At 40.0% G+C, this 25643-nt stretch overlaps 1 protein-coding gene across 6 annotated transcripts in view; it reads left to right on the top strand.

The window, feature by feature from the left end:
* The window catches only part of LOC120508691 (integrator complex subunit 6-like), a 39974-nt gene that overhangs the window by 9354 nt on the left and 4977 nt on the right, over nt 1–25643 (top strand). For 3 of the 6 annotated variants that reach the window (XR_005629046.1, XR_005629045.1, XM_039722546.1), the window contains exons 3-13: nt 9355–9504; nt 9937–10026; nt 10336–10519; nt 11318–11446; nt 13289–13452; nt 14502–14654; nt 16229–16361; nt 22076–22170; nt 22926–23036; nt 24693–24908; nt 25389–25512. Coding sequence is in view for 4 of the 6 variants with exons in the window: in XM_039722546.1 (XP_039578480.1) it covers nt 9355–9504; nt 9937–10026; nt 10336–10519; nt 11318–11446; nt 13289–13452; nt 14502–14654; nt 16229–16361; nt 22076–22170; nt 22926–23036; nt 24693–24908; nt 25389–25512 (1549 nt within the window). In the remaining 2 variants the exon portion in view is untranslated. Of the gene's footprint in view, nt 1–9354; nt 9505–9936; nt 10027–10335; nt 10520–11317; nt 11447–13288; nt 13453–14501; nt 14655–16228; nt 16362–16557; nt 16639–22075; nt 22171–22925; nt 23037–24692; nt 24909–25388; nt 25513–25643 lie in introns of those variants that run through there. The other 3 variants (XM_039722547.1, XM_039722549.1, XM_039722548.1) reach the window with 3 other exon arrangements.

Below are 25643 nucleotides of genomic sequence, written 5' to 3'. Positions count from 1 at the left end.
TCTGGTTAATTTCAGAATACTTAGAAAACACGTAGCAATCAATTTCAGCTGTAAGCAGCATGTTTTAGGATGAAGGTTTTAAGGATGTGCAAAGAGATTAATTCTTGTAAAGAGACTGTTATTGTGCAGATCAGAATCTGTAGTTGCCCATAGACTTGTATTGATCTGTATATTCACTCTGCAGAGCATTGAAAAAACAAACTTTATTTTGGTGTAAGAACTGAGATTGACAAGGATCTCTGAAACTTGAGCTCCTTATTGTCAGATAAGTAAACAAGTCTTGTTTTATTTTTAAATAGCTATTTTTTTAATTGTTATGATTTTCTGTCCCACAGTTTACCCAGTTTGATTCTTTCCTTGTGTATCTATGCAAATTTCAGCATAAGCAGCACTACATTTATTGAGTGTTGTAGACTAAAAAAACTAATAGTTCAGAATGCCTTAATTTTACTTCTTAAAGATAAGGCAATTGTTGGTTTGTCTGTGTTCTCACAGATGCTTTTAAAATCTTAAACGTGTGAAACAGTGTTTTAAAAAGTAAGGATCTTGATAAGATGCATGTTGTGGAGCAATTAATTGGACAGAAAACAAAGATCTACAGTGTGGTTAAGCTGGTGTTGCTATGCTCTGCTTCTAAGTGAGTATAATGCATTAGCACTGGTCTTCATAGCTTGTTAATGGTTCAGCCAGTGAGTTTTGATTAAAAAAAAAAAAAGAAAGTTAAGCTGTGCTTTGTGGGAGAATGTGCATCTGTTGAGGCAGAACACTTGGTGCCTGTAGCTGCTGCCAGGGCTCCCCATGGCTCTCCCGGGCTGGCCTGGGTCAGGACCATGTGCCCTGCCCTCAGAGGGCCTGGCCTGGGGCAGCTTGCTCTGCTCAGAAGAGCTTAAGCTCAGGTGGTTACTTTGGGTCCAGATGACTTTTGCATTAAAAATAAATTAAATCTTGCCATCATATGAAGTAAAAATCTGACCAATAATAATGCTCCCAAGGCCACCAGTGTATTTTTGGCTATGTAAGGGTGAAGTTATTTGCTAGGCTGGCTAATTGATATTTCCATGAGTATATTAATTTATTTGCCATCTAAAGTATTTATTTTCTTCAGCAGTGCCTTGAACAGCATTTCAGACATGAATTGAAGAAAGCTGGGGATTAGATGACTCCTTGTAGATTCTTGAGTTATGAAGTAAATTTGCAATACCTGTAGCACTTTGGTGTGCTGCTCTAGTTCTGTGATGTGCTTTTGGAAGGAAGGAGGAAGGAATGTGGCATTTTGCAAAATAAATGTGAAACATACTGTTTTGTTTCAGCTCTGAGCTGTAAAACTGGAGTATCATGCTTTCCACTTGATTTCCAAAAATGTGCAATGAGGGATCCCTTGTGTTGATAGCAGCTGCTCTGTAACCTTTGTTCCTTTTGGCTTCTCCAGCCATGCTGGGTGTAGGAAAGGACCAGGAGAAGGACAGAGCTGGGGCTGGTTGGTGTTGAAAGCATATTTGGTAGGCTGAAAGAACAGCAGGCACTGTGAGTAGCTGAAAATCTTTGATTGAAACCTCCACAGTTCTGCAGTTGCCCTCTCTGCAGTGTTTGGATAAGATGCACCTATAATGGTATTTCTGAAATGACTGCTATGCTGCTGAACAGGAGCATGGAGCCTCTTGTTATGCTTACTGTGCTAAGGCTGCAAACTGTGATTACTCCTGTGTTCCCTCTCCATTAAGCTGTTGTGTGAAATGCAGCTTGTTCTGGTTCAGCTCTGTACTGAAATATCCTGGCTTCTCGAGTCTTCCTCAGAAATAGGTGCTTTTTTAACTGGACAGTGTTTTTCTATTTAAATAAGAATGCTTTTTGGAACAGGGTGATCCCATGATCTCTTTGGTATTTATACTTTCCTTTCTTCATGTGTTTCCTTTTTTTCTTGTACAAGAAAAAGTGCAGAGAGAGTAATTGTCAAAATACATGAAATACTGTTGACCAAAAAGCTAAATCCAGAGATGAATTGAAGCAGGAGCAGCAGGTAATAAATAAAAAGGTAGTGTAGGCTTTTTTCTTTCTGCTTGGCATTGATTATTATCTCTTGGTTCCAAGCAGTTTCCAGCTTTGAGTTGTTCATACAGCTTCTACATTTGGCATTCCTGTAGGAGAAGGTGCTGCTTCTTTCTAAATGCTGATATTAACAAAAGGCCCCAGTACTTGTTCTGTAACTGGAGCTTAAAAACCCCTCTGCTCGTGTTTTGCAGGGGTGCTGTGCTTAAAGATTATTTGAGTTGTTCGTAACACAAACATCTTGAATTCTTCTTGAAGGAAAAGCATTTCTGTGTCTTATTTAATGGTGAAGTCATCCTGAAAGGATAGGGAAATGCATGGTGTCGTTTAAGCTTACTTGTTTTTTTTTTATTTTAAGGTTTCATGGAGAAATACTTCATTCTATACAAGATGAAATAGTTTTCTGTGTAGCTGACTGCTTGTAATAAAAACTGGCCCATACTGTGCTGGAATGTAGTTAACATTCACTAATGTGCTTTAGAAAACCAACTGGTTCGATCTGTTTCTAGAAATTATTTAGTCTGGTGGGTGCAGGTAGAGGAGAGTTCAGCTTAGAAATGTGCAATTGAAGGGGATCTGGGCATCTCACTTCACTCTGCAGCCCTTCCTTGGAGTGCAAGCCTGGATTGCTTTGAGGGAAGTGAAACTGGAGGCTGCTCCCCAGGCACTGAGTGGTGAGTGTCCAGGAGGGGCTGTGGTGTGGCTGGTGTGTCCCAAGGGACAGCTGGAGATGTGTGACACCTTCACTGCACTGTTTCCAGCTGTGTAGGGAAAACCAGTGTGGGTGAGGGCAGGAGAGATTCTGTGTTGTCAAGGTACATAGTGTGTCCCTGAGAAAAAGGAAGAATTGTGGTGCCTGGAGCTGGATGGAGATAGCAGAGTGTGAAAAGTGACAGCTTTCTACTAAAAATCTGGTGTGGGATCAAAGGAATCCTCTACTTCAGTGTCTTCTTTTTTTCAGATGTGTTTTTTTTTCCTCCAAAGATGTTTTAAAGCAGTTTGTGCTTTTCTGGTCTTTTGGAGATTTTATGTATATTAAACTTCTGTGATGTTTTATTTGACTGGAATTATGTGCTTTTTAAAAAACTAAATCTTCAGAAAGCTCCCACTGGATTTCAAGAAGGACTTTTGATGGATAGTTTTGAGTTTGAGTGTCCTACAAAAGCAGCAGAAATAACTTTACAGGAAGAAACAATTCACTTACTATTCACAATACTTAGCCTTAACACTCTGACTTGGTGCTCACTAGCTCTGATGTAAGGAGAACCAAGTGATGCTTCTGTACTCTTCACTGTACTTGACTGCTTGTGTGGTTATCAAGGGAGTAGTTTAAACCTGTGAATTGGTTACCTGCTCAGATACTCCTCAGTGAGAGCTTGGAAGGAGGGTCTTTGTTAGGCAGGTCTCAGAGCAGACAGCAGTGTGCACCTGCTGGAGCAGGCAGAGAGCCCTGCTGCTCCCTGAGCTCAGCACCACCCCAGCCCTGAGCTGAGTTCAGGCCCCCGTGCCCCTGAGCTGAGTTCAGGCCCGTGTGCCCCTGAGCTGAGTTCAGGCCCGTGTGCCCCTGAGCTGAGTTCAGGCCCGTGTGCCCCTGAGCTGAGTTCAGACCCCCGTGCCCCTGAGCTGAGTTCAGGCCCGTGTGCCACTGTCGTTCTGTGCTGGAGCTCTGCTGATCTCAGGTACCACAGGTGGGTGCTGTGCTGCTCTCCTGTGCCAAGAACAAAAGAGAATTGATCTTGGGAGTCTTTCCTATGGGCTGTTTAATGCTGTGCAGTGACAGGACTGGTGTGTTGCACAGAGCAAACTGGAGATTAGAAGTGCTGAAGAGTCCTGCAGCCAAAGGTAAAGAAGACCTGAGAGCTCTGTTGCCTCAAAAATGGCATTCATAAGTATTTGGAGGAGAGTCAGTGTCTGCAAGTGTCTCTTAGAGTTGTTTTTCTGCCCTATTTGCACAGACAAAAGTTTGTGATGATGAAATTAGTAGGTGTTTAGTTGGTCATATGATTTTGAATTATTTTAGGAAAATGAAAAATATTAAATAGAAATGTATTTGGTGTTCATAGTGTAGTCAGTACCTTTCTTCTCCTGTGTGCTATTTTTAGCTAGCAAATCTTTAAACAGCACATCAGACATGTGAGGGTAGTATGGGCGTTGTGGCTGCTCTGTACTGACAAGCAGCCTTACCCTGTCCTTCATGGGCAGGGGGACACAAGGTGCCAGCACCTCTCCCTCTCCCTGTTTGTGGCAGAACTGGGGTGACCAAGACAGCCTTGGCGTGCTAAAACTCCTGTCCCAAAGTTGTCAATGCTCAGGCAGGGGAGCTCAAGGCTACATAGGAGGTTATTGTTATTCCCTGCTGCAGAACCCACTGAGCAGTGCTGGGGCTGGGTTCAGGAGATTACAAAGAGGTGGAGATACTTGGGCAGTTGAGAAGCAGCCCCCTGAATTGTAGGGTGTCCAAAAGAATACACTACTGTACAAAAGAAGCACCTGCTTGACTTCGGCTCAGACATGAGCAGGTCTGAGTTGTGATCATGTGTACAGTCACCAGTGAACAGAAAGGTAATTTAAAAATGAATCATTCTGGTGATTTGGGAGGCAAAATGCTCTGCTGGTTTCACTGTCTCCCTATGGTACTTGGAAATTCCATAACAGGAGTGGTTTCGGATTTCAACAGCTGGATTTTTTTCTTACCTTATTTTTTCCAAATGATTGCCACTGACAAGCTAGGATGCCACAGGCATATTGTCTTAAGGTAGTCTGTTTTCCTAAGATGGGTGCATTTAGTAATAGCTTGAATTATTGAGAAACTTCAATGCTTTAAAGAAGTTGTAATATCTGAAATGCAGTTGTTATTTCTAGGTAAACATTAGCAGAACTGTTGAAAAACTATATGTTTGACTAACTATTGAGAACGTACTGTAACACAGGCTGTTGTGATTGGCATGCAGGATTGCAAATTATCTTCTTGGAACATTATTTTTAGTAATGTTGCAGTTTTTGAATTGGATCTGAAAGCAATCCAGTGAACAATAAACTGTGCAGCTCAGTCTTACAGCATTGCTTGTTAGAAGCTCTGAAGATGAAGACTTGCAGCCTCCAGAGCACCATGTCCCTGGACTTCCTGAAGCTGGTGAAACTGGGAACTGCTTTGGACCTGAAATTCTTGTGCTCTGATGCCCAGCCTTTGGCTCTGCCCCTTTTTTTACAAGTTGACAAAACTGTGCCAAGAAATAGTTGGAAAGAATGAAAGAAAAAAGGCACAGCATCCAATCAAAGCCAGAACAAACCCACAATGAACCAGTAAAAAAGCTACAGTAAGATCAGTAAACTTGACAGATAAACCAGTGTAGCTGAGGTTTCAGTTTGGACCTGAAATTCTTGTGCTCTGATGCCCAGCCTTTGGCTCTGCCCCTTTTTTTACAAGTTGACAAAACTGTGCCAAGAAATAGTTGGAAAGAATGAAAGAAAAAAGGCACAGCATCCAATCAAAGCCAGAACAAACCAACAATGAACCAGTAAAAAGCTACAGTAAGACCAGTAAACCTGACAGATAAGCCAGTGTAGCTGAGGTTTCAAGATCTGTGTTACATGTATTCAAAACTTGTACATTGATATTGCCCCCTTTTATGTGATAAAGATGGGGGAGAGTGCTTTGGTTTTGTTTTTTTTTTACCTCCTGGTACAGCATTTTATAAGATTTTCTTTCTAGACTCTTGCAACTGAAATAATCTGTTTCTCCTAAGTCTTGAAGGTCTTTTTATAAGCTACTGACTCTGACCAAGATTTTCTTTTGCTGCTCAACTCTGTTCTTTTGATGTTCAGTTAGTCCTGATTCTGCTTGGTCTAAATAAGGCCTCCTTTTCTTCACTGGGTTTTTCACCTTGGTGCTTGAATTCTCATTAATCTGGGCCTTTCTCCTGCCGAAATAAGCTGTTTTGACCTTCCCTGCTTCTTGAAGCAGCTGAAATACTTCTGTAGCTGTGTGGTGAAATATAGAGCAGGGCACGGATTTGTCTGAAAACTAAGTTAGCAGAGAAAAATGTTACTTCTTAAGTATGTTATTTCTTGTCAGCATGATTTGCTTGCCAAGGCCGGAGCCAGGAGCTGGAGAGTGGTGTGATGCTTCCAAATCTCTGGGTGGTTTGTAGGATGGTATCCAGAGCTTGCAGAAGGCCAAATGACAGTGCATTTTTGTCTGTTGTTGGCATAAGCAAAGAGGGTGAGATTTTTGATTTTAGTACTTGTTTTTTCCTAGCTATCTTTGAAAGTCTTCTGGTATGTGTTTAGAGTCTAAAATTATTTGTTCATATAAATTATCAAAGGAAAGGCCAGTAATATACTGGCAAGGTAAAGGCTGCTCAGATTGCTATTAATAAATTGTGGGCATAAAAGTGACTGAGTCGGAATGTAATATTGAAGATTAGAAGCAAATACTCTCACTGTTCAAATTGGTTCATAAACAACTGAAATAACTAATATTCAGTTCTGGTTTCTTAGTTACTGACCTGTAGAGGATTCGTAGTTTTGTGAAATATGTTTTGTGTTTGCTCTTTAAGGTTGTGGGGTTTTGGTATTGAGTTTTTTTGGTCATTAGTGTTTATCCTGGCAAGTAAAGCCAGTGGGTTTTTTGTAAGCAGTGTTAGTGGCAGTATTTTAAATTTAGGAAGGATTATTATTTAATCACTTCAACCTGAACTCATTGTGCATCTGCTCGGTGTTGGGTACTTGACTCTGTTTTGCTCTAAGAATGTTCCTACTGAATAAAAGGAAAGGAGAATATACAGACTTCATTGGGGCTGGAGTTTCTATCTCTGAAATACATGTTTCATTATATACATTGGCTTGAGTCTTTCTGGAGAAAAACATTTTACAGAAGTAGACTTTCTTGTCGTTGATTTAAGTGTTTTTGATTCAAGAATCTTTTTTTTGAGGATAAGGTAGAGAATGGAGTACATGAACTAATCAGACTTTTAGTTAGAGTGGATATGGAAATCTTGCATTTGCTGCTCTTGTTCTCATGAGAAGTTCTTCCATTTTACTCTGTTTATTTCAAAAATACAATTCTCCTTGGCTTTATCTTTAAAGATCCTGTGAGAGCTGTAAGATGAAAAATAGTTTCCATGGACAGCCAACCACTGGTGATCAGCTGCTCCTTGTAACTTCAGCTTGCCTACTTCTGCCTGGGGAAATGGTACATGTTTTATTTTGCAGGCAGTGACCACACTGCAGCAAGATCAAACAGAGAGCTGGAAGCTGAGCAAACATTTTTACAGCAGGAAAATAGCAGAACCTCCAAATACCAGTGAAGAAGACTCTAACTGTTTATTTTATAAAGAATACTCTTAAATTCATTGGTGTTCAAATCAAGAAATGTAGACTGGGAATAGTGTTTCTTTTGTAAATGTTTTGTTCCCCCCTGTGCTTTAGTAACAACATAAGGCAAATGGTCTTTGCTGGAAAACAGTTTGTGAGCTCCAGCCTGGCTGTTCCCAAGAGCATTGATGGACTCACTGGTGGGTGTTTTTGCCAGACAAAAGGGAGCAGCCTCACCTACATTTATGGATCTGTAGAATTCAGACAAAACAATTTTGGTAACTGTTCATTGGAAATTGTTTAAGAGAAGCTTTTTTAGGATAAGACAAATCACCTTGCTGAGATTTGGTGCTATTTCACTCTGAAAAAGTACCATTAACTAAGTCACTTTTACTCCAAAACAGTGGCTATATGCTTGCATTTCATTTTTGCCTTGAGCTGACCACAGGTGTGGGAGGTTGCTGTGGCTCTGCTGATGAGATGCTATATTTTAAGCTGTGGTTGTGTGTGAGTGTTGGTGTTTTATTGAGAATTACCTAGTTCTTTTGAGCTTCCAGGGCAGTTAAATCATAAAGCTAAACCAGTCTTGGAGGAAGTCTGTTCTTTGTTTGTCCCATTGCAGAGTTTTTTCACTTGTATCCCTTGCATTAATCTCAAGCTTGAAGAACTGGTTAAGGGAGCTAAACTTGACCAAAATGCTTTTGTTGTATCATCTTATGATAATTCTCCATTCTGAAAAGAAATCCACCCAGCTTAGGCTTGTCAACTCAACAGAAGTGTTGATCATCATTTGTCCTTCCTACTCCGTTCTTATATCTTTTACTGTTCTGAACATGTCTATCCTAAGACCATTCACAGAGCCCTCAGTGTGTACTGAAGGTTGGCAGTGGGATAGAGCTGCTTAAAAAAGCACAGGAAAATCCTGTCCTCTTGTGTTCTTGCACAACTTGGCACAGCCAGCAGGTGGTTGCTGCTGAGCCAGTGCCTGGGGAGGAGAACCTGCTTCACCTGGAGGATGTGCTGCTCAGAGGTTGTCCCAGCAGAAGTCAGGCTCTCTGGAATCATCCTCTCCATGTCTGTGGAGCTGGGATTCCTGGTGGAGCAGTGGGAATGTCTCTGGTGCCAGGTGATGGGGAGCCTGCTGAAGAACTGCTTGCTTGCTGCAGGAGTGGCTTGGAGTCTGGTGTAACAGCAAGGCTGAGAGTTACAGGAATATCCAGGACTTCCAGGCTTTTAGCTGAGGCATCTTTAAATGCTGTACCAATTCCCTGTGAGCTGGCCTTTTCTAAAATAGCTTCCCAACTGTGCAGGAAAGCACTTTTAAGGGAAGGGTATATGAATCACACCTGTTGGGCCTGCTTGCCAGAGGGTCCAGAGTGCTTGGTTGGACTGATCTACCTCTCACCACTTGCTGTTCCTTTGATCCCCAATAACTTTTTTGAAGACCTCCAAAATTTTAAGTTGTTACCCTGAGACACTAAACAGTGATTTGATTCTTAATAGGGTATTTGCAGCCACTCCTTCCTTTTCTGACAGACTTAATGTATGGAAGAAAGGACAAAAAGGAAATGGGTGTATGCCAGAAGAGGCAGTGGCATTATGGTGCTTTTATCTTGGTTTTACCTTTGCTGTTACTTTGGCAGCTGCATTTCTGATTTCCAAACTTGGCAGTTTCTCCTAAAAAAATATTTACCTGCTAAATCCAAATACTTCTATTAACAGCATCATCTCTACAGCAGTTTTCATGCTAATGCAAAGTTTTTCCAGTGCTTGGCAGTGTGTTTCTTGAGTCTCCCATTGTGGGTGTAACCATGTTTCACATCAAGCTGTGCATACCTGGATTAGGTGTGTGCTGCAGGTAAATGGTGCAGTGCATCCGTTAATCAGGAGTATAATTAATTTTTGTTGGGAAGAGAGATAAATGCCAACTTGCAGTTGATTGCAGTTTGCTGCTAGAATAACTAATAAGCTTTTTTTTGTTTTATGTAACAGGCTGGATGGAAGGAAAACCACGCAACATTCATGAATGAACTGAAAAACCTTCAGGCTTCAGGACTAACAACCCTTGGTCAGGCACTCAGGTCATCGTTTGACTTGTTAAATCTCAATAGATTAGTGTCTGGAATAGACAACTATGGACAGGTAACAAATCTATCTCTAGTCTTCTGTCTTTTATATTTCTATGTTTTTTTAAATTATAATTGGTGAGGGATTTTGGTGGCTCAAATTCCTTTTTGCATTTAACTTTTTTTTTTAAATGTTGGAGAGCTCTGTGTAAGAGCTAGAAATGGGGAACTCATTTTTTCTTATTATGGCTATTAAAAAGACCCTGGAAAATGCTGGCATTTTTTTCCTTACTGAAGTACAAAGAAGCAGAGTATAAATGTCCCAACTGTAGACACACAGGAGTAGCCCATCTTGCGTAGTTCCGTGTGGTTCCACACCTATTAAAAAAATTACAGGATTATTTTGAAAGATTGATTATCTTACTGTTTGTTTTATAATTACAAAAATACAAGCCTCTCAGCCTGTGTGTTAAGGTTACTCTTAACATTCTTGTGCTTTTGTCTGTAGGGAAGGAATCCGTTCTTTTTGGAGCCATCTATTTTGATTACCATCACAGATGGGAACAAACTGACAAATACAGCTGGAGTCCAAGAGGAGGTAAACTTCCATTAAGTTCTTTCAAGTTATGGTTGTGCAGGTTGGTGCTATGCTGAGATGAATATTAATCAGTTTTTTCCTGCTTGCTGTTCTTCATCATTGATCTGTTTTTATAGAGAATAGAAACCAGCTATCCTGTCACTGCCCAGCCCTGAATTCATAATCTAAGGGTTTTGAGATGAGAACTTCAGATAAATTAGTGGGTTGGAGAAAACGTGGTCTTTTACAGATAAATGAATGCATTCGGATATGATGTTTTTAGCTAGTTTGTCAAATACTGGAAAATGTTGTTAAATCTTTTTTTACCAGCTTCATCTTCCGTTGAATTCTCCTCTGCCTGGAAGTGAACTAACCAAAGAACCATTCCGCTGGGATCAAAGGCTGTTTGCTCTGGTGCTGCGTCTGCCAGGAGCTGCATCTGCTGAGCCAGAGCAGCTTGGGAGTGTGCCTACTGATGAATCTGCTATCACACAGATGTGTGAGGTTACAGGAGGTAACTGGATGCTTTTTTGCTTTGCTTCACGTTTGGCATTTGCCTTGAAATATGTCTTTTCCTTTAATTCACCTTCACCTCTGTTTTCTCTGTCTGAATTACTCTGTGTCCATGTGAATCCATGTGGTGGTTTCCTGGATTTCAGTAGCACAGGAGAACTTTAAAATAAAGCAATATTCCTATTTCGGATCTAGATGTGAGAGCATTTTATAAATGCAGTGGGAGGTTTTGGAAAATTTCTTTGGTTATTCTGGATGTTGGCTTTGCTCACCATGAGGGTTCTTAAAAATTTTTTTTGTTATTTAAGTGTTGAATTGAGCAGGACTGCTATTGGTGAGATGTTAATTCTGCTGCTAAATTTAATCTTAAAAAAATTAATTCTGGATCCTATTGCTTGATATGTTGATTAGATTTTTTTAAATTGGTGCTTGGAGAAATTGTTGTGTGGGAGGGGGAGGTTTGGGTAGACAAAAGCAGATAGATTACATAGTCTTGGTGAAATCAGGACTTCATAAGGGCCTCTGTAAACTTGGCCTTGGTCCAGCCTGATGAAGCCTTAATGGCCTCTTTTTAGTAACAAAATCTCAGCAGGTTGTGGGGTTTTGGTGCTTTTTCTTGGTTGTATTGCATTTGCAAAGTACTTTGGCTTTTATATAAACTAGTATAGAGTTTGTTGCTGTTATTTTGGATAAAATTGCAAGCCTTGGCAGTGTGACTTAGGTAATAAAACACCTTCCTTAAGTAAGATTACTCAAAATTTGCTTTTCTGTTTCCCCATGTAATTTGTCTCTTGCACAGGTCGTTCGTACTGCGTCCGGACACAAAGAATGTTGAATCAGTGTTTAGAATCCTTAGTTCAAAAAGTCCAAAGTGGAGTTGTTATTAACTTTGAGAAGTCAGGACCAGACCCAGCTCCTATTGGAGAAGGTACAGTGATTGTTGGTTTTCTTTCCCTGCTCCTAATGTTTAAGACAAAATGTTTTGTTTGTGTGTAGATGTCCTTAAGTGTCTTCCATATCCTTCCTGCCAGCTTTTCCCTGTAGTGTACAGGATACACCTTTTACAAGTGTTAGTTTGGTCCTTGCTAAGTTAAATGATGCCATATGTCTGCACATGCTTGTATGGATCATCTACTGCTGGCTGGCTCTGTGTCACTCTTTTTACCTCTTTTTGGATGGCTGAGGAAAGTGAATATTTGCAGGAAGCATTTAAGTTTGAATTACAGTGTTGTCAGGACTGTACTTAAAAGAATTAAATCTAGCAATAGTGTATTTAAACTCTTAAACATCTCTAAAGCAATCTCAGTGCTTAATTTTCTGTAGATTTTCTGCTAAATGATCACGGATCAGTAAGATGCAGGTGAATGTTCTTAGCTGTGAGTGAAAAACTGTGCAAAGAACAAAGAATTACTTTGCTCCCTATGAGTCTCAAGTGCATAAGAGGAGAAAAGGAAAGTGCACTCCAAATGTGAAGCAGTTCTTCAGATTTGCAGAAGCTCATGGCTTAAAGGAAGAGGAGAGGGCTGACCAGTTGCAATTTAGGAAGTTAGGATCCTGGAATATCAGAAAACATAGTAGCTTTTAGCTATTTTATTTTACCAGAACATTCTAGCAAAGCCAGCTTTATTCCTGCTTTCATTCTGGAATCAGCTTTTTCTATGTTTGTTTTCTCCTTTTGCTTATTTAAAGAAGGCTTTCCTGTAATGCTGTGCTGGACAGCTCAGCAGCAAATTCCCATGTCTCTGGTGGCCCAAATGTTCTCTCCTGTGTGGCAGAATGACTGGTGAAATTCGAGGATTTTGTTACCTTCATTTCTGTCACATTTGAATAGAGATGGACTGTGGATATGGATGTATAAAAAATGTGAAGACTTTCCTTTTCTATGGGAATTGAGAAAGTTCTAAACTAGAGAGAAATATGATAGGATTTACCCAAGCTGTAAAAATCACTGTTTTTATAATGCAGAGAAACCAAACCAAACTGATGTGTGACAGAAACATGGTGTCCACAGTATTACTGGCTAATTCTTTAAAGCAAGGAAAACTAGTAATGTAAAATCTTTAAACAAGGATGATTGGTTAAGTGGGTGATCTCTGCTGTGCTGTTTGCTTTCAAGAGCAGTCTGAAAACTGCTGGTTACATCTGTAGTGCTACAAAGTTCTTTATCCTCAGTGTGCAGGAGAGTCTGTGCTGGTGGGCTGGCAGGGAATGCTGGCCTCTGCAGCAGGCTGTGGGGTTTAAGTGATCTGTGAATTGTTGTAATTGAAAATGTGGCAAAAGCTGCCTCCTGCAAGATGGATCCAGCTTCTCCAAGAAACTTCGCTCCTTTTGAGTTTCCCTGTGTGGCAGCATCAGTCAGTGAGCACTGCAGCCCATGTAGAAGTGAAAATGCCAATTCTCAGCCTTTCCAGGTGCAGCAGAACAGCAGCAGTAGCTTGGTGCTGCCTGTGGGAGCTGTGTCAGACACTGAGCTTCAGCAAATACATTTTCCATACTACGTGAGTAAGCTTTGCTGCACTCACTGTGTAATGGCTGTGCCACAGGAGCAGAAGGGAGATCAGGGCAGATATTGTAATTGTTTCTCAGATGGTTCTGTGATACACCTGGATGCATAGGTTATTTCAGCCTCTGATGTAAAGTTCTCTATGTCTTTGGAACAAGAGTAATGAAATGCCTTACTGGCTGCTAATACAGAAATTTTGCTAGCAGACAAATGCATGCATGTAGCTTTTCATTTTCTTTTTGTTATTTTGCTTTGTTTAAATTTTAGATGGACTTGTTGATTCATCCAGGCCCATCAATTCATTTGCTTCTCAGCCGTGGCATAGTTGTCATAAACTCATTTATGTACGGCCTAACCCTAAAACGGGTGTTCCTGTGGGGCATTGGCCAATCCCAGAATCTTTTTGGCCTGATCAGAATTCACCAACACTGGTAAGTAAAATAAGAACTGAAAAAAGGATTCTACACTAATAGTTGAACAGACTGGAAATAAATAATGGTTAGAGTAGTTTTTACTTTCTGTTAATAATACAATGTGACTTTGCTTTAAAAGTTTAACAGAATGGTATCCTCTAATGTGGATATTGTAACCTGTGACATCTCTTGTATCCAGAAAGTTCACTGCTATGTATATGGTTAGTTAATTTGCTGAATGGTTTTAAAAGATTAAAAAAATTGAACTGTAAGTTACTTCATGTAGCACAAATCATAGTGAGCCTATTAAATTTTAAGCAAAGCTTTATAAAATTCATTAACATGGAAAAAGGGGTATTTGTTTTTGAAAGAAGATCAACCATGGATTTTTCTTACTTAGTATTACTTCATGTGTGGACACTTTCACTAGCAGGAAGAATTAAAACTGAAACAGAAGAGCTATTCCCTGCAGAAAAGGAGGAGAAAACAGTATTAGTTTCTCCTTTTCTTACTGAAATGATCATAGATTTGGCATGCCTTCCTAGCCTTTCTAAACATCTCTCTTTTGTTAGGCATGTTCTGTTCCTGCACTTCGCAAGTGCACAAGGTACTGTCTGTCCATTCTCCTTGCTGATTAAATAGGGGGAAAAAAGAGATTTGTAGAGAGTTCTGTGTGAGATTCTTTGTGAATTGAGAGCCCTCTCCCATCTGTTTTTCTGTGGACTTCAAGCTGGGAAGAAGAGTTGAAGTTTCCTTTAAGCCAGTCTGTGTTGTAGCTCAATTGACATGAAGGCTTTTAAAGATAAATAGTGGCATATTAACCATGTTTTTCTCTTGGTGGGAAGAGTGTATCAGTGTGTGATCATTTTTTTTTTTTCAGTTAGAGAAATATTTAGTTTATATTCTGTTATAGGAGCTTGTATTTTATTTTCTTCAAATGAATACTGTGGAAACAGAGTGTTTTAAGACTTTCAGGATGGTGAAATACCCGCTTATGGATGTTTTTAAGAGAATTTGTTTGTTTACCATAAATATGTGAAAACTGATACCCTTTTCCCCCCTTTCAGCCTCCACGCACAGCTCACCCCGTGGTGAGGTTCTCCTGTGTGGATTGTGAGCCCATGGTCATAGACAAGCTTCCTTTTGACAAGTATGAGCTTGAGCCTTCACCCCTCACCCAGTACATCCTGGAACGAAAGTCTCCCCATACCTGCTGGCAGGTACTTGCCCTTTATTTGATTCTAGAAAAGTAATGGCTAATCTGGGGTGCTTCAGTCTTTGCAAGCCTGGAGAATTGGGGTCTGGTTCAAACTCTGCAGCACATGAGAAGAAGCATGTCAAGGTTTCACTTACCTCCTTTCTAAGAGAATCATTAAGAGTCAGAATTGAGTGTTCCCTCCACAGGCTTTGTAATCTCATTTAATTCTCTTTCTAGGTCCATCTCATTTTGCTAAGAAATACGCCCCCCAGGTTCCATTTTTGGCTAAATTGAAATTCTCTGCAGGCTTCCATTTGCTTACAGGGAAAACCCAGCACTAGTTTCCATCATGTTACCTAATGAACAGCTGCAAATCATTTTCACTAGATGGCTGAGGCTGCTAATGGGAATTGAATGGAAGCTGTTGATCCTGTTGACTAGGTTGGCCTTGCAGAGGTTGAAGTTCTGTTGCTGAAATCCTCTGTCATGTGATACTTTTGTTATTTTTTTGTAAGTTTGTGTCCTCTCTAAAATCAGGCTCCCTTCTTGATGGTGTTCTTTTAAATATTAGACTAATGTGTACATCAGGAGTATGCTTAGTGTTACACTTTAGTTGGAAAAGTGAATTTGGAGGTGTCTCTGTTTTTGTATCCCTAATAAATGCTACAGCTTAGTTGAAAATATGACATATTCATAAGATAAATTAAAGTTACTTTAAAAAAAACTAATTTCAAAAATGTCCTTTATATTCTGTTAGGGGCATTATTTGCCTGAGTTACTAAAATTACTCTGCTATTTTTCAAAAATGGCTTTTCTTCTCCCAGCTACACATCAGACCCTTACAAATCAGAGAAATAGGCTCATTGTCATAGAAACCATGCAACAAACCCAGTTTCTTATGCCCTGAAAAAAACAGAGGAAAACCACTTGCTATTTGCTGCAAGGTTTATTTTTTTCTAGGAAAACTATTTTTGACTTAGATGTGGGTTATTTTGCTTGCCTCAGTCGAGAACATCTACCATTTTTATCCTGCTGAAATATTGTTTACATGTATTGCTTTTCAGGATTAAAACCCTCATATATGTGCGCTTAAAAAAATTAAGTCAATTTTCAGAATGTTGGCACTGGGCATAATCAAGACATTTCTTGAGTGGTTGTTTGTTTTGTTTAATTTCTATGCTTAAAACGTTTTGCATTTCTTTTTATCGTGTTGTAAACATTAGTTGTGCTATTTTTGAGTCAGAAGACTAATTCCAAATAGCTTGTTTATTTAACATTCCTTCAACAGATGTCCCTAACCTGTTTTAAATAATTTCAAAAACTCTTCAGGGCATCACTTCACAGTAGTTTCACTAAAGCAGTAAAGATTACTCTGTGAAGAGCTTTCCACACTTCCTGGGTGTACACTAAATGTTGCAAGTCTCAGTTTGGTGACTGGGGAGGGTAGGTCCATACTCACCCTGATTTGTCTGTGCTTGATAAATTTACTGTCTCAATGCAGCTGGATTCAGATTGATTTGAATTTTTAAATGCCCCATACTTACAATTCTTCACATTCTTCATTCTAACACAGTGCTCTCTCTTATTCTTTGTCAGGTATTTGTGAGTAGCAGTGGAAAATACAGCGAGCTCGGCCACCCGTTTGGGTATTTAAAAGCAAGCACTACTTTAACCTGTGTAAACCTCTTTGTGATGCCTTACAACTACCCTGTTTTACTTCCATTGCTAGGTAGGTAACACATCTGCATTGGACTGCCAGTGCAGCTGCTCCAGAGTAAAAGCAAAACAATGATGGTTGGTGTTCTGCCTTAGTTTGAGACATTAAAAAATAATGGAGATCAGAGAGTAGAGAATGTTGCAAACTCTTTTAACGTACTTTGGGAGGAGAGGATTTTCATACCCCCTCTCCCTTTTTTTCTCTCCAGCAGAGGAGGAGAGCTACCTGCTTCCAGTGCATGTTTGATGCTGTTCACCTCCTAGACACGTAGCCTCTTCCTTAACCTGGAGTAAGCTTCAACCTCCATTCTTTTCCCTCATTTAGGGTGTGGTGTATCCAGGTTTTGCAGTTGCTCTTGTAGCAGCTTATTTTTTACTGGAAGATGAGATGCAGTGTTTGTCACGGGTGTTGGGAAGAGGGAATTCCCTAATGCAGTTCAGAGCAGTAAGAAGGAATTGAGCAGTGAAACAGTCTGCATTTCTTTCCTGCCCAAAGGACCAGGTTTTGCTTTTGTTTTTTTACTCCCACAATGAAATTATTTTCTAAGGAAAGATATTATGAAAAAGTGCTGTGTATAAAGACATAAAGGTAATGGCAGAGAGAAGTTTCCAGAGTGCCACTAACCCTTTCAGTTGCAGATGCTGTTAAGGCTTTTTTGTTCTAGTTTTTGTGGGTGTTTTTAGTGATACAGAAGAACAGTGACCAAGAGAATTGAGTCTTGCTGTCTTACACAGGATTTTTTTCTATTCATTTCTAGGAAAAAAAAATCAGAACACAATTTAGGAATGCTTTTTTTGTAATCCTGGTCATAACCAAAAAAGAAGAAATTTGTGCTTGCTGATAATGTGTCTTTTATAGTTATCTATGTAGCCTGGTAATTGTCCCAAAATGTGCAAGCAGGGTGAGAGTTCCAGTGACTTTGTGGTTCCTGAAATACTGCAGCAGATCCACTAGCTGAAAAGCCATCACTGATCCTAAGTTAACTTCCCTGTTCATGTTGATGTTGACATTTGCAGTTCTGCTGTGACTTCTCTGGCAGCTCTTGTCTTCCCCCTGCCTTTTTTTTACAGGGGTATAAAGCTCTTTCTTCTCTTTGAGGAGAGGCACTTTTCAGTTTGTGTAGTGCTGTTCTGCAGTTTACTCACCTGGTAATCCATTTCTTGTATTTCTGGAGGATCTTCAAAGGAGAATGCAGAGTTTCCACATTGCCTGAGTTGTAAAGTGGATGTTTTCTTGAGCTCATGAATCCCATGCATTCCATATTGTTCATACAAACACACACAGGGTTGCCTTCAGATCTCCTTCCAGGGCTTTGTTTATCCTTGGTCTCTAAGGCATGGTAGAATTGAGTTCTGTGGAATATACCTTCAACACAAAAGTAGATCTGGACCCTTTACTACTTAGCAGTATGGAAAATGAGTGAAATGATAAGCAGCATACCTGGTTATTATTTGCAGATGTTTTTAGCAATCCTGACTCTATATTTGGCTCTGTAGGTAGAAACCTTCTTCCTGTGTGTGCCTTCATACACACTGGTAGTGGATACTGATGGTTCAGCAGAGGACTGATGAGTGTGTAAAACAAATTTTTCATTACTCTCACCCTGATTTAAAAGGATGTGGAGAACTCCCAAGACCAGGACTCTGCTCCATTCAGCCACTACCTCTCATATTGTTCAGTGTGGTTCTAGTGGCTCCTGCCCTCCTGGTAGAATATTGTGTTGGAGGACTGGTTGGGACAGTACCATGAGTAATCTACCTCTGTTCCTTCTGGTCACTCTTTCAAGGACAAAACCACTATACAACTGTAAATTTGTACTGTATTATCAAATGTATTCAACCTTATAAACAGACAGTAAGATGTTTAAAGATTTTTTTTTGCTTGAATTTTTGTTTTCCTCCTGCCTTCCTGAGCAGGTAAAGTTTTAATTCTCTTTTTGAAGAATAATGTAAGACAGCCCTACAAACAGGTAAGCTAGGTAGGTATGAGGCAGCTTGCAGGTGATACTTGAGAAAACTGAAAGAATTCGTACTGGTCCATGGCTGAAGGAGGTGAATTGTACCACATCCTGTAGCTTTGGTGATTTTATGTCTTGGTTTCTGCAAGAGTGGATTTGAGAATGCTGTAACTTCTGCTGGTGTTTAACTTCAGAGCCTGCTTTCAGAAGCTTTAAGGGAAAGGAACCCTTAATAGGCCTTGATAAAACAGTGAAGGCACAAAGTCTGTGTGTTACTGGGCTCATGCATTGTGTTTGGTTGGCTGACAAAATCCCTGCTCTCTGGTCCATGTCCAGCCATGGTGGGTAATGTGGCATGAGCAGCTCCAGTTTGCTTTCAGGCAGCTAGAGAGAAGTCCTGACTAGCTTGGTGGTGGTTTGCTCCCAGAACTGAGGAGGTGGGCTGCAGTTCTTTCTGTTCAGTGGGAGGCTGCTGAAGGCAGAGCTTTTCACAGGCAGATGCTGACGTGTTTCAGTGCTGGATGCTTGGCCCACAGATTATAGAAATTTCCTCTTGAAGGATTGTTGCAAAGCTGTTGTACTTCAGGTGCTGTTCTGTTTAAAAACATTGTACAGCCAAGTTCATGAAGCAGAAGTTGAAGGAGGGGTTTTAGGGAGAGCTAAGTAAAGATGAGGTGTATTTCTAAATGCTTCTGCCTCGCCTAGGGTGTTTCCTTGGTTCCTTTTAGCTGCATGGGTGGGAGGGCAAGCCCTGCTGGGCAGTAGGAGTGACTGTTCATTGGGAGTGTCAGCAGAAGCAGCAGTGAAACAGCCATGCAGGAAATGCCTCGAGAAAGTGGTTAAATACCCTTTTTCTGTGAGTCTAAATATGCAACAGGATGAGCATTTAGAAAATGTCTGCCTGTGAAGGACTGCAGCATGGAGAGATTCCTTTGATGCTGATACAGGCGCTGTGAGAGAACCTGCAAGTAATGATTTTATATTTTGGAAACTAAGTGTTATGTTCTCACCGGTGTGAACACAGCATGCTGTGCCCCTGGGAGGAACAGCCAAATACATTTTGATACATTTTGTATCAGTGGGGAAACAGTGACAAATACCTGTCTTAGGTAATGATGGATGCTGCTTTCCATTGCAGTGCCTTATTTTTGCTTAGATGGTTTGTAGGGAAGGATACTGTTTTCTGTGAGTGTAAAATCATGAATCTACTACCTAGAATAGAGGATTAGTGCATAATTTGGACAATTACAGGAGTCAACAGGGAATGGTGGTGTACTTGCTCAGGTAGAATTTAATGTGAGTGGTGATTAAAAAAAAAAAGTTTGAAGTTTTACTTTGGTGCATGAACTGTTGTAATTTAGGCTCCAGCTGAACTGTTTAAATTACCTGCTCACTCTCCTCTCTCTCACACCTTTTTTTAACTGTTCGCTTTAAAGGAGTGTCCAGTCCCCTTCTGTAGTGTTAAAAGTATATATTGTGTCCTGTCACAATCTGATTGTTTTTTACATTAATCTGAAGCAGATAAAGACTTTGCAATGCATTTTTCAGTTAACTGGTCTGTTTGATTTTACCTGATCCCTTGTTGCTTGCAGCCTGTTCCTAATGTTTTTTAATACCATGTTCCCATTATGCAGTGCTTTTAGCTCCCTCTGAGTTCAGAAATAAAAAGAATTCTGCATTAAGTAGACTTTGCAGAAATTAGTATCTGAAAATAATTAGGTAGAAGTAAAACTAAATTGTGTAAGGATTTTTTCAATACTTTTTGATTTTTATCTGCAAAAGTTTGGGGTTTAGTCTGTGAAAGACACAGTTAACTGGATTATTTTTAGTTTGCTTATTTGTGTAAATCATCATGTGCAGCCCAGGGCACAGGGGGAAAAGTGGCCTGTGTTGCAATCTGCTGACAGTGTGTGTCTCAAACTCTCAAGGTAGAGGCAGGTAAGATGCTGATGGTGAAGTTCTCTTTGAAACTTGTGGCTGTGTTTATCTCCCTTTTGAGAAGGTGGCAGTTCCTGCAGTGAGTTTGTGCTTTGGGGAGACTGATTTTGAAAGCTGAAGCTCTACGTAGGTTCGAGAACTTTTTCCTGGGGTAGCAGAGATCAGGGAGGTGCTTTTGCTTTTGATGTCTGGGACTAAAAGTGTGCTGTGGATTGGGTCCCCAGGTGGCTGAGCTGAGGAGTGCCTGTGCCATGTCACAGTGCCCATAGTGAGACACTAATCAAGTGCTGATAAGGGGTTTAAGGTTCAAGCTGTACTCAACCAACCCATAGACTGTAAAATATTAGGACATACTACAGTACTGAACATCTTGCTTTTTAAGTTTTTGGTTTTATGTTGAATTTTGGGACGGGTGTAGTTTAACTTGCATTTTGCTGCAAAAAGGAAATAGGTCTGTGAAATAAGAATGGATTTTTTTTCTTTTTTGCCATATATCATGATATCACCCCAGGTTCTTTTGAATAATAGTGCTAAGCTTGAAGTATATTGAGATTTTTAAATGGAATTTTGATTTGTCCTGTCCAACTCCAGCCCACTTTCTTCAGGCCAGGGAAGAGAAGAAGTAGCATCTGTAGTATGGTTTTTATATGTAATCCAGAATTCATGGAAAATACCTGTAATTGAGTGTGGTGTGTCTACGAGAACTTGGGAAGTAGTATCATAACATCTGTTCAATTTGTGCAGAGCACTATGCAAGTCAAATTTTCTTCTCCAAATACATCTTCCTGAAAACTCAGTGTGGAGAAAACTATTTCTTTGCTACATCTGTCTTTTGCACACCCTCTTCTGTGCATCTCTGTCTCCTGCAGCTCTCCCCAGTTAATTTTTGGACGTCCCTTTCTCCAGACCTGCATATCCTTCCATTAGCCTCACTTTGCTAGCGTGCTACAATCCTACTAAGAACCTTCATTTCAGTGGATAATTCATAATTGCAAATGGAAAATTGCAGGATGCTGTGTTTGGTGCAGAGACCACAGGCACAGTTCAGAGTGTGCACAGCAAAGGGGCCCACACTTCACCTCAGCCATTCCTGAGCAGCCAGGTGCACACCTGGAGTGAGCCACGTGCTTCTAAAACACTACCCAAAGCAAGGAATGTCTGCTTGCCCCTCTCTTAAAGGACAGCAGTTTTTGTAGCTAATTTCTCTCTCTTGTCTATACCTGTGGGAGATTTGCTGCCCTGGCAGGAGGCAGGTGTTGTGGCTGGAGGTAACCCCTTGTCTGCCAGGTGCAGCTGCTGCTGTTGGCAGCAAGTCCAGCAAAGCTGTCCAGAAGGATTCTCTGATTGAACTTTTTTTGTTCTTTCCCTTTGATGCCAAAGAATAATTTTACTGGAGACCAGAATTCATCATACAGGTTGAACAGAAGAAAGCTGGTTTGAAAATGGAAATGGAACCAAATTAATGTTGTTTGATTTAATCAGATACAGGGACTCCCTGATGTGCAAGAGAGAGGCAAGGGAGGTGAAACTCTTTAACAGGTGGATCTGTTGCACCTTCCATGCTGCTGGTAGTTGTGTGCAGTGTTTAAGTCTGGTGTACCTTGTAAGTTTGGTTGTAATGGGGACTTGCTCTGGATTACCTACTGCAGCTAGGAGTGGGGATTCCCAATCCTTCACACCTCAGGCTAAGAGCAGTTTTTGGGGGGAAGCCCCACTGGGACATGGGTGGGGGGAGAAAACGGGGGGAAACCTGGCACGTACGATTTTGGACAAAGCTAAAATTGTGGGACTGTATAAATGACACCTCCTGTTGTTGTTTTCCTTGTTGCAGATGACTTGTTTAAGGTTCACAAACTTAAGCCAAATCTGAAGTGGCGACAGGCTTTTGACAACTACTTAAAAACAATGCCTCCTTACTACTTACTGGTATGTTCCTCTTCTCATCTCATCCTCTGGGGTATAATGGCTGGTGTGACCAGAGTCCTTTGCATCATACCTCTTCCCAGTAAAGTTTTTTTACATAATTATGATGGCATTTTAGGTAGTTAACATTCTGCCTTTCAGAGGTATGTAGATTAGAGTAAACATTTTTAAGAATAAAAAAATTTGAAGAAATACTGAGGACGAGGAGTAGCTATGTTAATATCTTAAGTGTTTAATAAATGTGTTTTCTGATCATTAAATATTAAATGAATTTTGATCAAAAGTACTTCAGAACATTCAGATAAGCCAAATTTGGCATTTTTTTGGTAGCTGAATAAGGAAAATGCAGATTAGGTTGTTTGTTAATGTGGGCCAAGTGCTACAACTTGGGAAACTGATATTGACTGAGCCAAATAAAGGGTGGAGGGAGGCACTGTGTCACCTTTTAATGTAGCTTGGACAATGCACCTCAATATGGACTTGCATCATCCCGGCTATTCTGGACCTGAGCCTTGGAGTGGAACCTGCCAGTGGCACCACGCTGTGTGGTGTCTTGGTGATGTGGCATAATGTCCATTGTGAGCTAGTTAGACACCAAACTCATGTCACATGTTATCTGAATAGACTTGAATTTTAGTGGCCAAAAGTGGAAAAGCTAGAGCACTAATCTATGTGCCTTAGCTTCCTATAATTGAGCTTATAAATTTCTTTTTTAAATACTTATTCTCTTACTATTGTGTATTTTGTTTTCCTTATAGCCATTAAAGAAAGCCCTAAGGATGATGGGAGCTCCAAATCTGATATCAGATAATTTAGATTGTGGACTTAGTTACAGTGTTATCTCTTACCTTAAAAAACTCAGCCAACAGGTAGTATTGATGAAACCTTTGCAATTAGAAGTGCGTTGATTATTTAGTTTGTGGTAATCTCATTATAAAGCAGTTAATCCCTGGGGGAGTTCATATGGGTGTGCAGCATATATTATAATTGAAGATTGGTGAGCATTTCAACTGCAAATATGGATGAATCCAGTATGGTTCTGTAGCCAGTGATTGTGCCTTCTGTATATGGTGGAGAGGAATGCAAATGAAACCTCTTCAGCTATACTTCAAATATTTGTTAGATTTAAAACTCCAAAGATAATCATTAATTGGATTTATGCCTGCTCTTGCCATTGTTCTTCACAGCTGAAGTCAGAGGCTTGTTTTCAGTCTCATGTTTATTTCCATGTGTCCCTGGGCAATGTGTATTTTCCAAAAAAGTAAAAGTATGTTCTTGTCCGTGGGGAGTAAAATCACAGTTCAAGCTTTATATCTGAGCTTCCTCTTTCCTTCAGGTCAAAGTCTTCTGTCTGTTAAGTGTGACCTGGTGGAAAATAGTCCTACATATCCTTTTCTCTTTGCCAGTTCTGCCATTCCAGGTGTAAGGGCCTGGAAGTTGTTCCTCCTTAGCATGAGGAGCTCTTAAAACAGCAGTTCAATATCTGAAAGGCAGTGGGGGAAGCAGCCTTTAAAATTACAAAGCAAAAATCCTCCGCCTTAAAGAATGCACAAAATACATCCCAGAGCCTCTGAATGACTGAGCATCTACTAGACATAAAACTTTCTGTGGTATTTTGGAAATGTAATGATATGCAAATTGATGTGATTTATCTGCACTGTTGGAATGACTGGAGATGGCTGCTGTGGCTCTCACAGACGTTCTCAGCACATGGAACAGTTTGAATGTGTGGAATGCATTATCAGCTCCTCTATAGGCACAGGCAATTCCAGAATTCTGCTGTGCTTCTGCTATCCTTAAATTCAATTTCCCACAGATAATGAGGCAAACTGTGCAGAGGAGATCTGGGGGAAGTGGCTTGCAATCACAGTGGGTTTTGGGGTTTTGGTTGGTTGGGTGTTTTTTTCCTTTGGAGGTATTGCTAGTGGGTAAAAAAACCTTAACTCTGAATGCAGTTAGAATTTAATACAGTAAAATGCTCTGTAGCTCTAATAAGAAATCTGTGCTAATTGGAGAAGTGATACATTTTAGAAATGTACTCATAAAACAGATTTCTTTTGCAACTTTTCTCCCTTATATTGTTACAAAAATACAGGGCAAACCTTAGTTCATAGGTTGCTGCAGAAATAAACTGAAATTATATTACTATATCTGAATATTACTATTGTTTTGAATGCAGCTTTATTGTTAGCTAAGACGTCCTACCTTCCATTTTGTTTTTTCTTTCCATTTAAAGATGGTTCTTCAGAGACACAAGATAGTTAAAGACTTGCAGCAAAATCAGGGAATATTCACAGACCTCCTACTGGCATATAAATTTAGATACACTGGCTAAATATTTTTCCATATGCTAGCACATTAGGATTTCTTTATGCTTGAGATCTAATCTATGTAATCCAATGTATCCCTGGGTAGGTAGTAGGGAACTAAATTTATAGTTTTATTCTGCTAATGTACTGTGTGTTTTGTACTGGAAATGTGCAATGCCTGCTGATTCTTTAACTCACGGTGTGATTCCATTTTAGACAAAAATAGAATCGGAACGGATAATAGGTTCAGTGGGTAAGAAAGTTCCACAAGAAATTGGAATAAAAGTGAAAAATCACTCCAGTGGCCTCTCCTTGGTACACAGTAGGGATTTTAAACAACTGCTGCAAGGGATCACTGGGGAATCTCCTCTGAGACTGTCAGAAATGAATGTTAAAGAATTTGCTGGATTCCACATAGGACTCTTAAACAAGGTAAACAGCACTGTGATCTTGCATGACTAAGCAGTTAATCTCATCTGTTTTATGTGGGTAACTTTTATGGGCTTAGTGTAGAAGGAAGTACCTTCGCTGAACTGTGATGAGTACAGCATAGACATAAAGAGGGAGAAGAGTAAATGCAATTTTTTTGCACTTGATTTTGGGACACTGTTTGAAAATGCCATGGTAGTAAATGAAAATGACTGTGTTTTAAGTGCCAATCTCTGTAAAAGACAGCTATTGTTGTTCATCCACGAATTAATGTGCTTACTCTTAATGGAGCTTAAAGCACTAATGCTGAATAAGGTCGTGTTGAAAAGACAGCCACTGAGCTGCTTGTATCCAGTTATGAAGCTGTAAAGTTACTTAAGAATATTTTTTAAAAGTTAATGTTATTACAGTTCTTAGTGGAATTTCTCCATGCATGAGAACTGATGGATTAACTGAAAGTTACTTATTTTGTTACAAAACTAGGATTTGAAGCCACAGGCATTCAGAAATGCATATGATATTCCTCGTCGCAGTCTTCTAGACCAGCTAACTAGAATGAGAACCAATCTTCTGAAAACACACAGGCTTATCTTGGGGCAGGATGAAGGTAAGGAATCACAGTTCATTAATAGTTTGAAGAGAATACAGCTATTTTTGTTATTTCCTTAAGGCAGTGTTTTTGGTGTGAGGGCAGAGGTGGCCATTGCATCTCTTGCTGAGTCAGACAATGCCCTTTTC

The sequence above is a fragment of the Passer montanus genome, unplaced genomic scaffold (genome assembly GCF_014805655.1).
Source record: "Passer montanus isolate IOZ18808 unplaced genomic scaffold, ASM1480565v1 scaffold49, whole genome shotgun sequence".
NCBI classification, from domain to species: Eukaryota; Metazoa; Chordata; class Aves; order Passeriformes; family Passeridae; genus Passer; species Passer montanus.
Note: the sequence above shows the minus strand (reverse complement) of the source record. Positions and strands in the feature narration are given on the sequence as shown.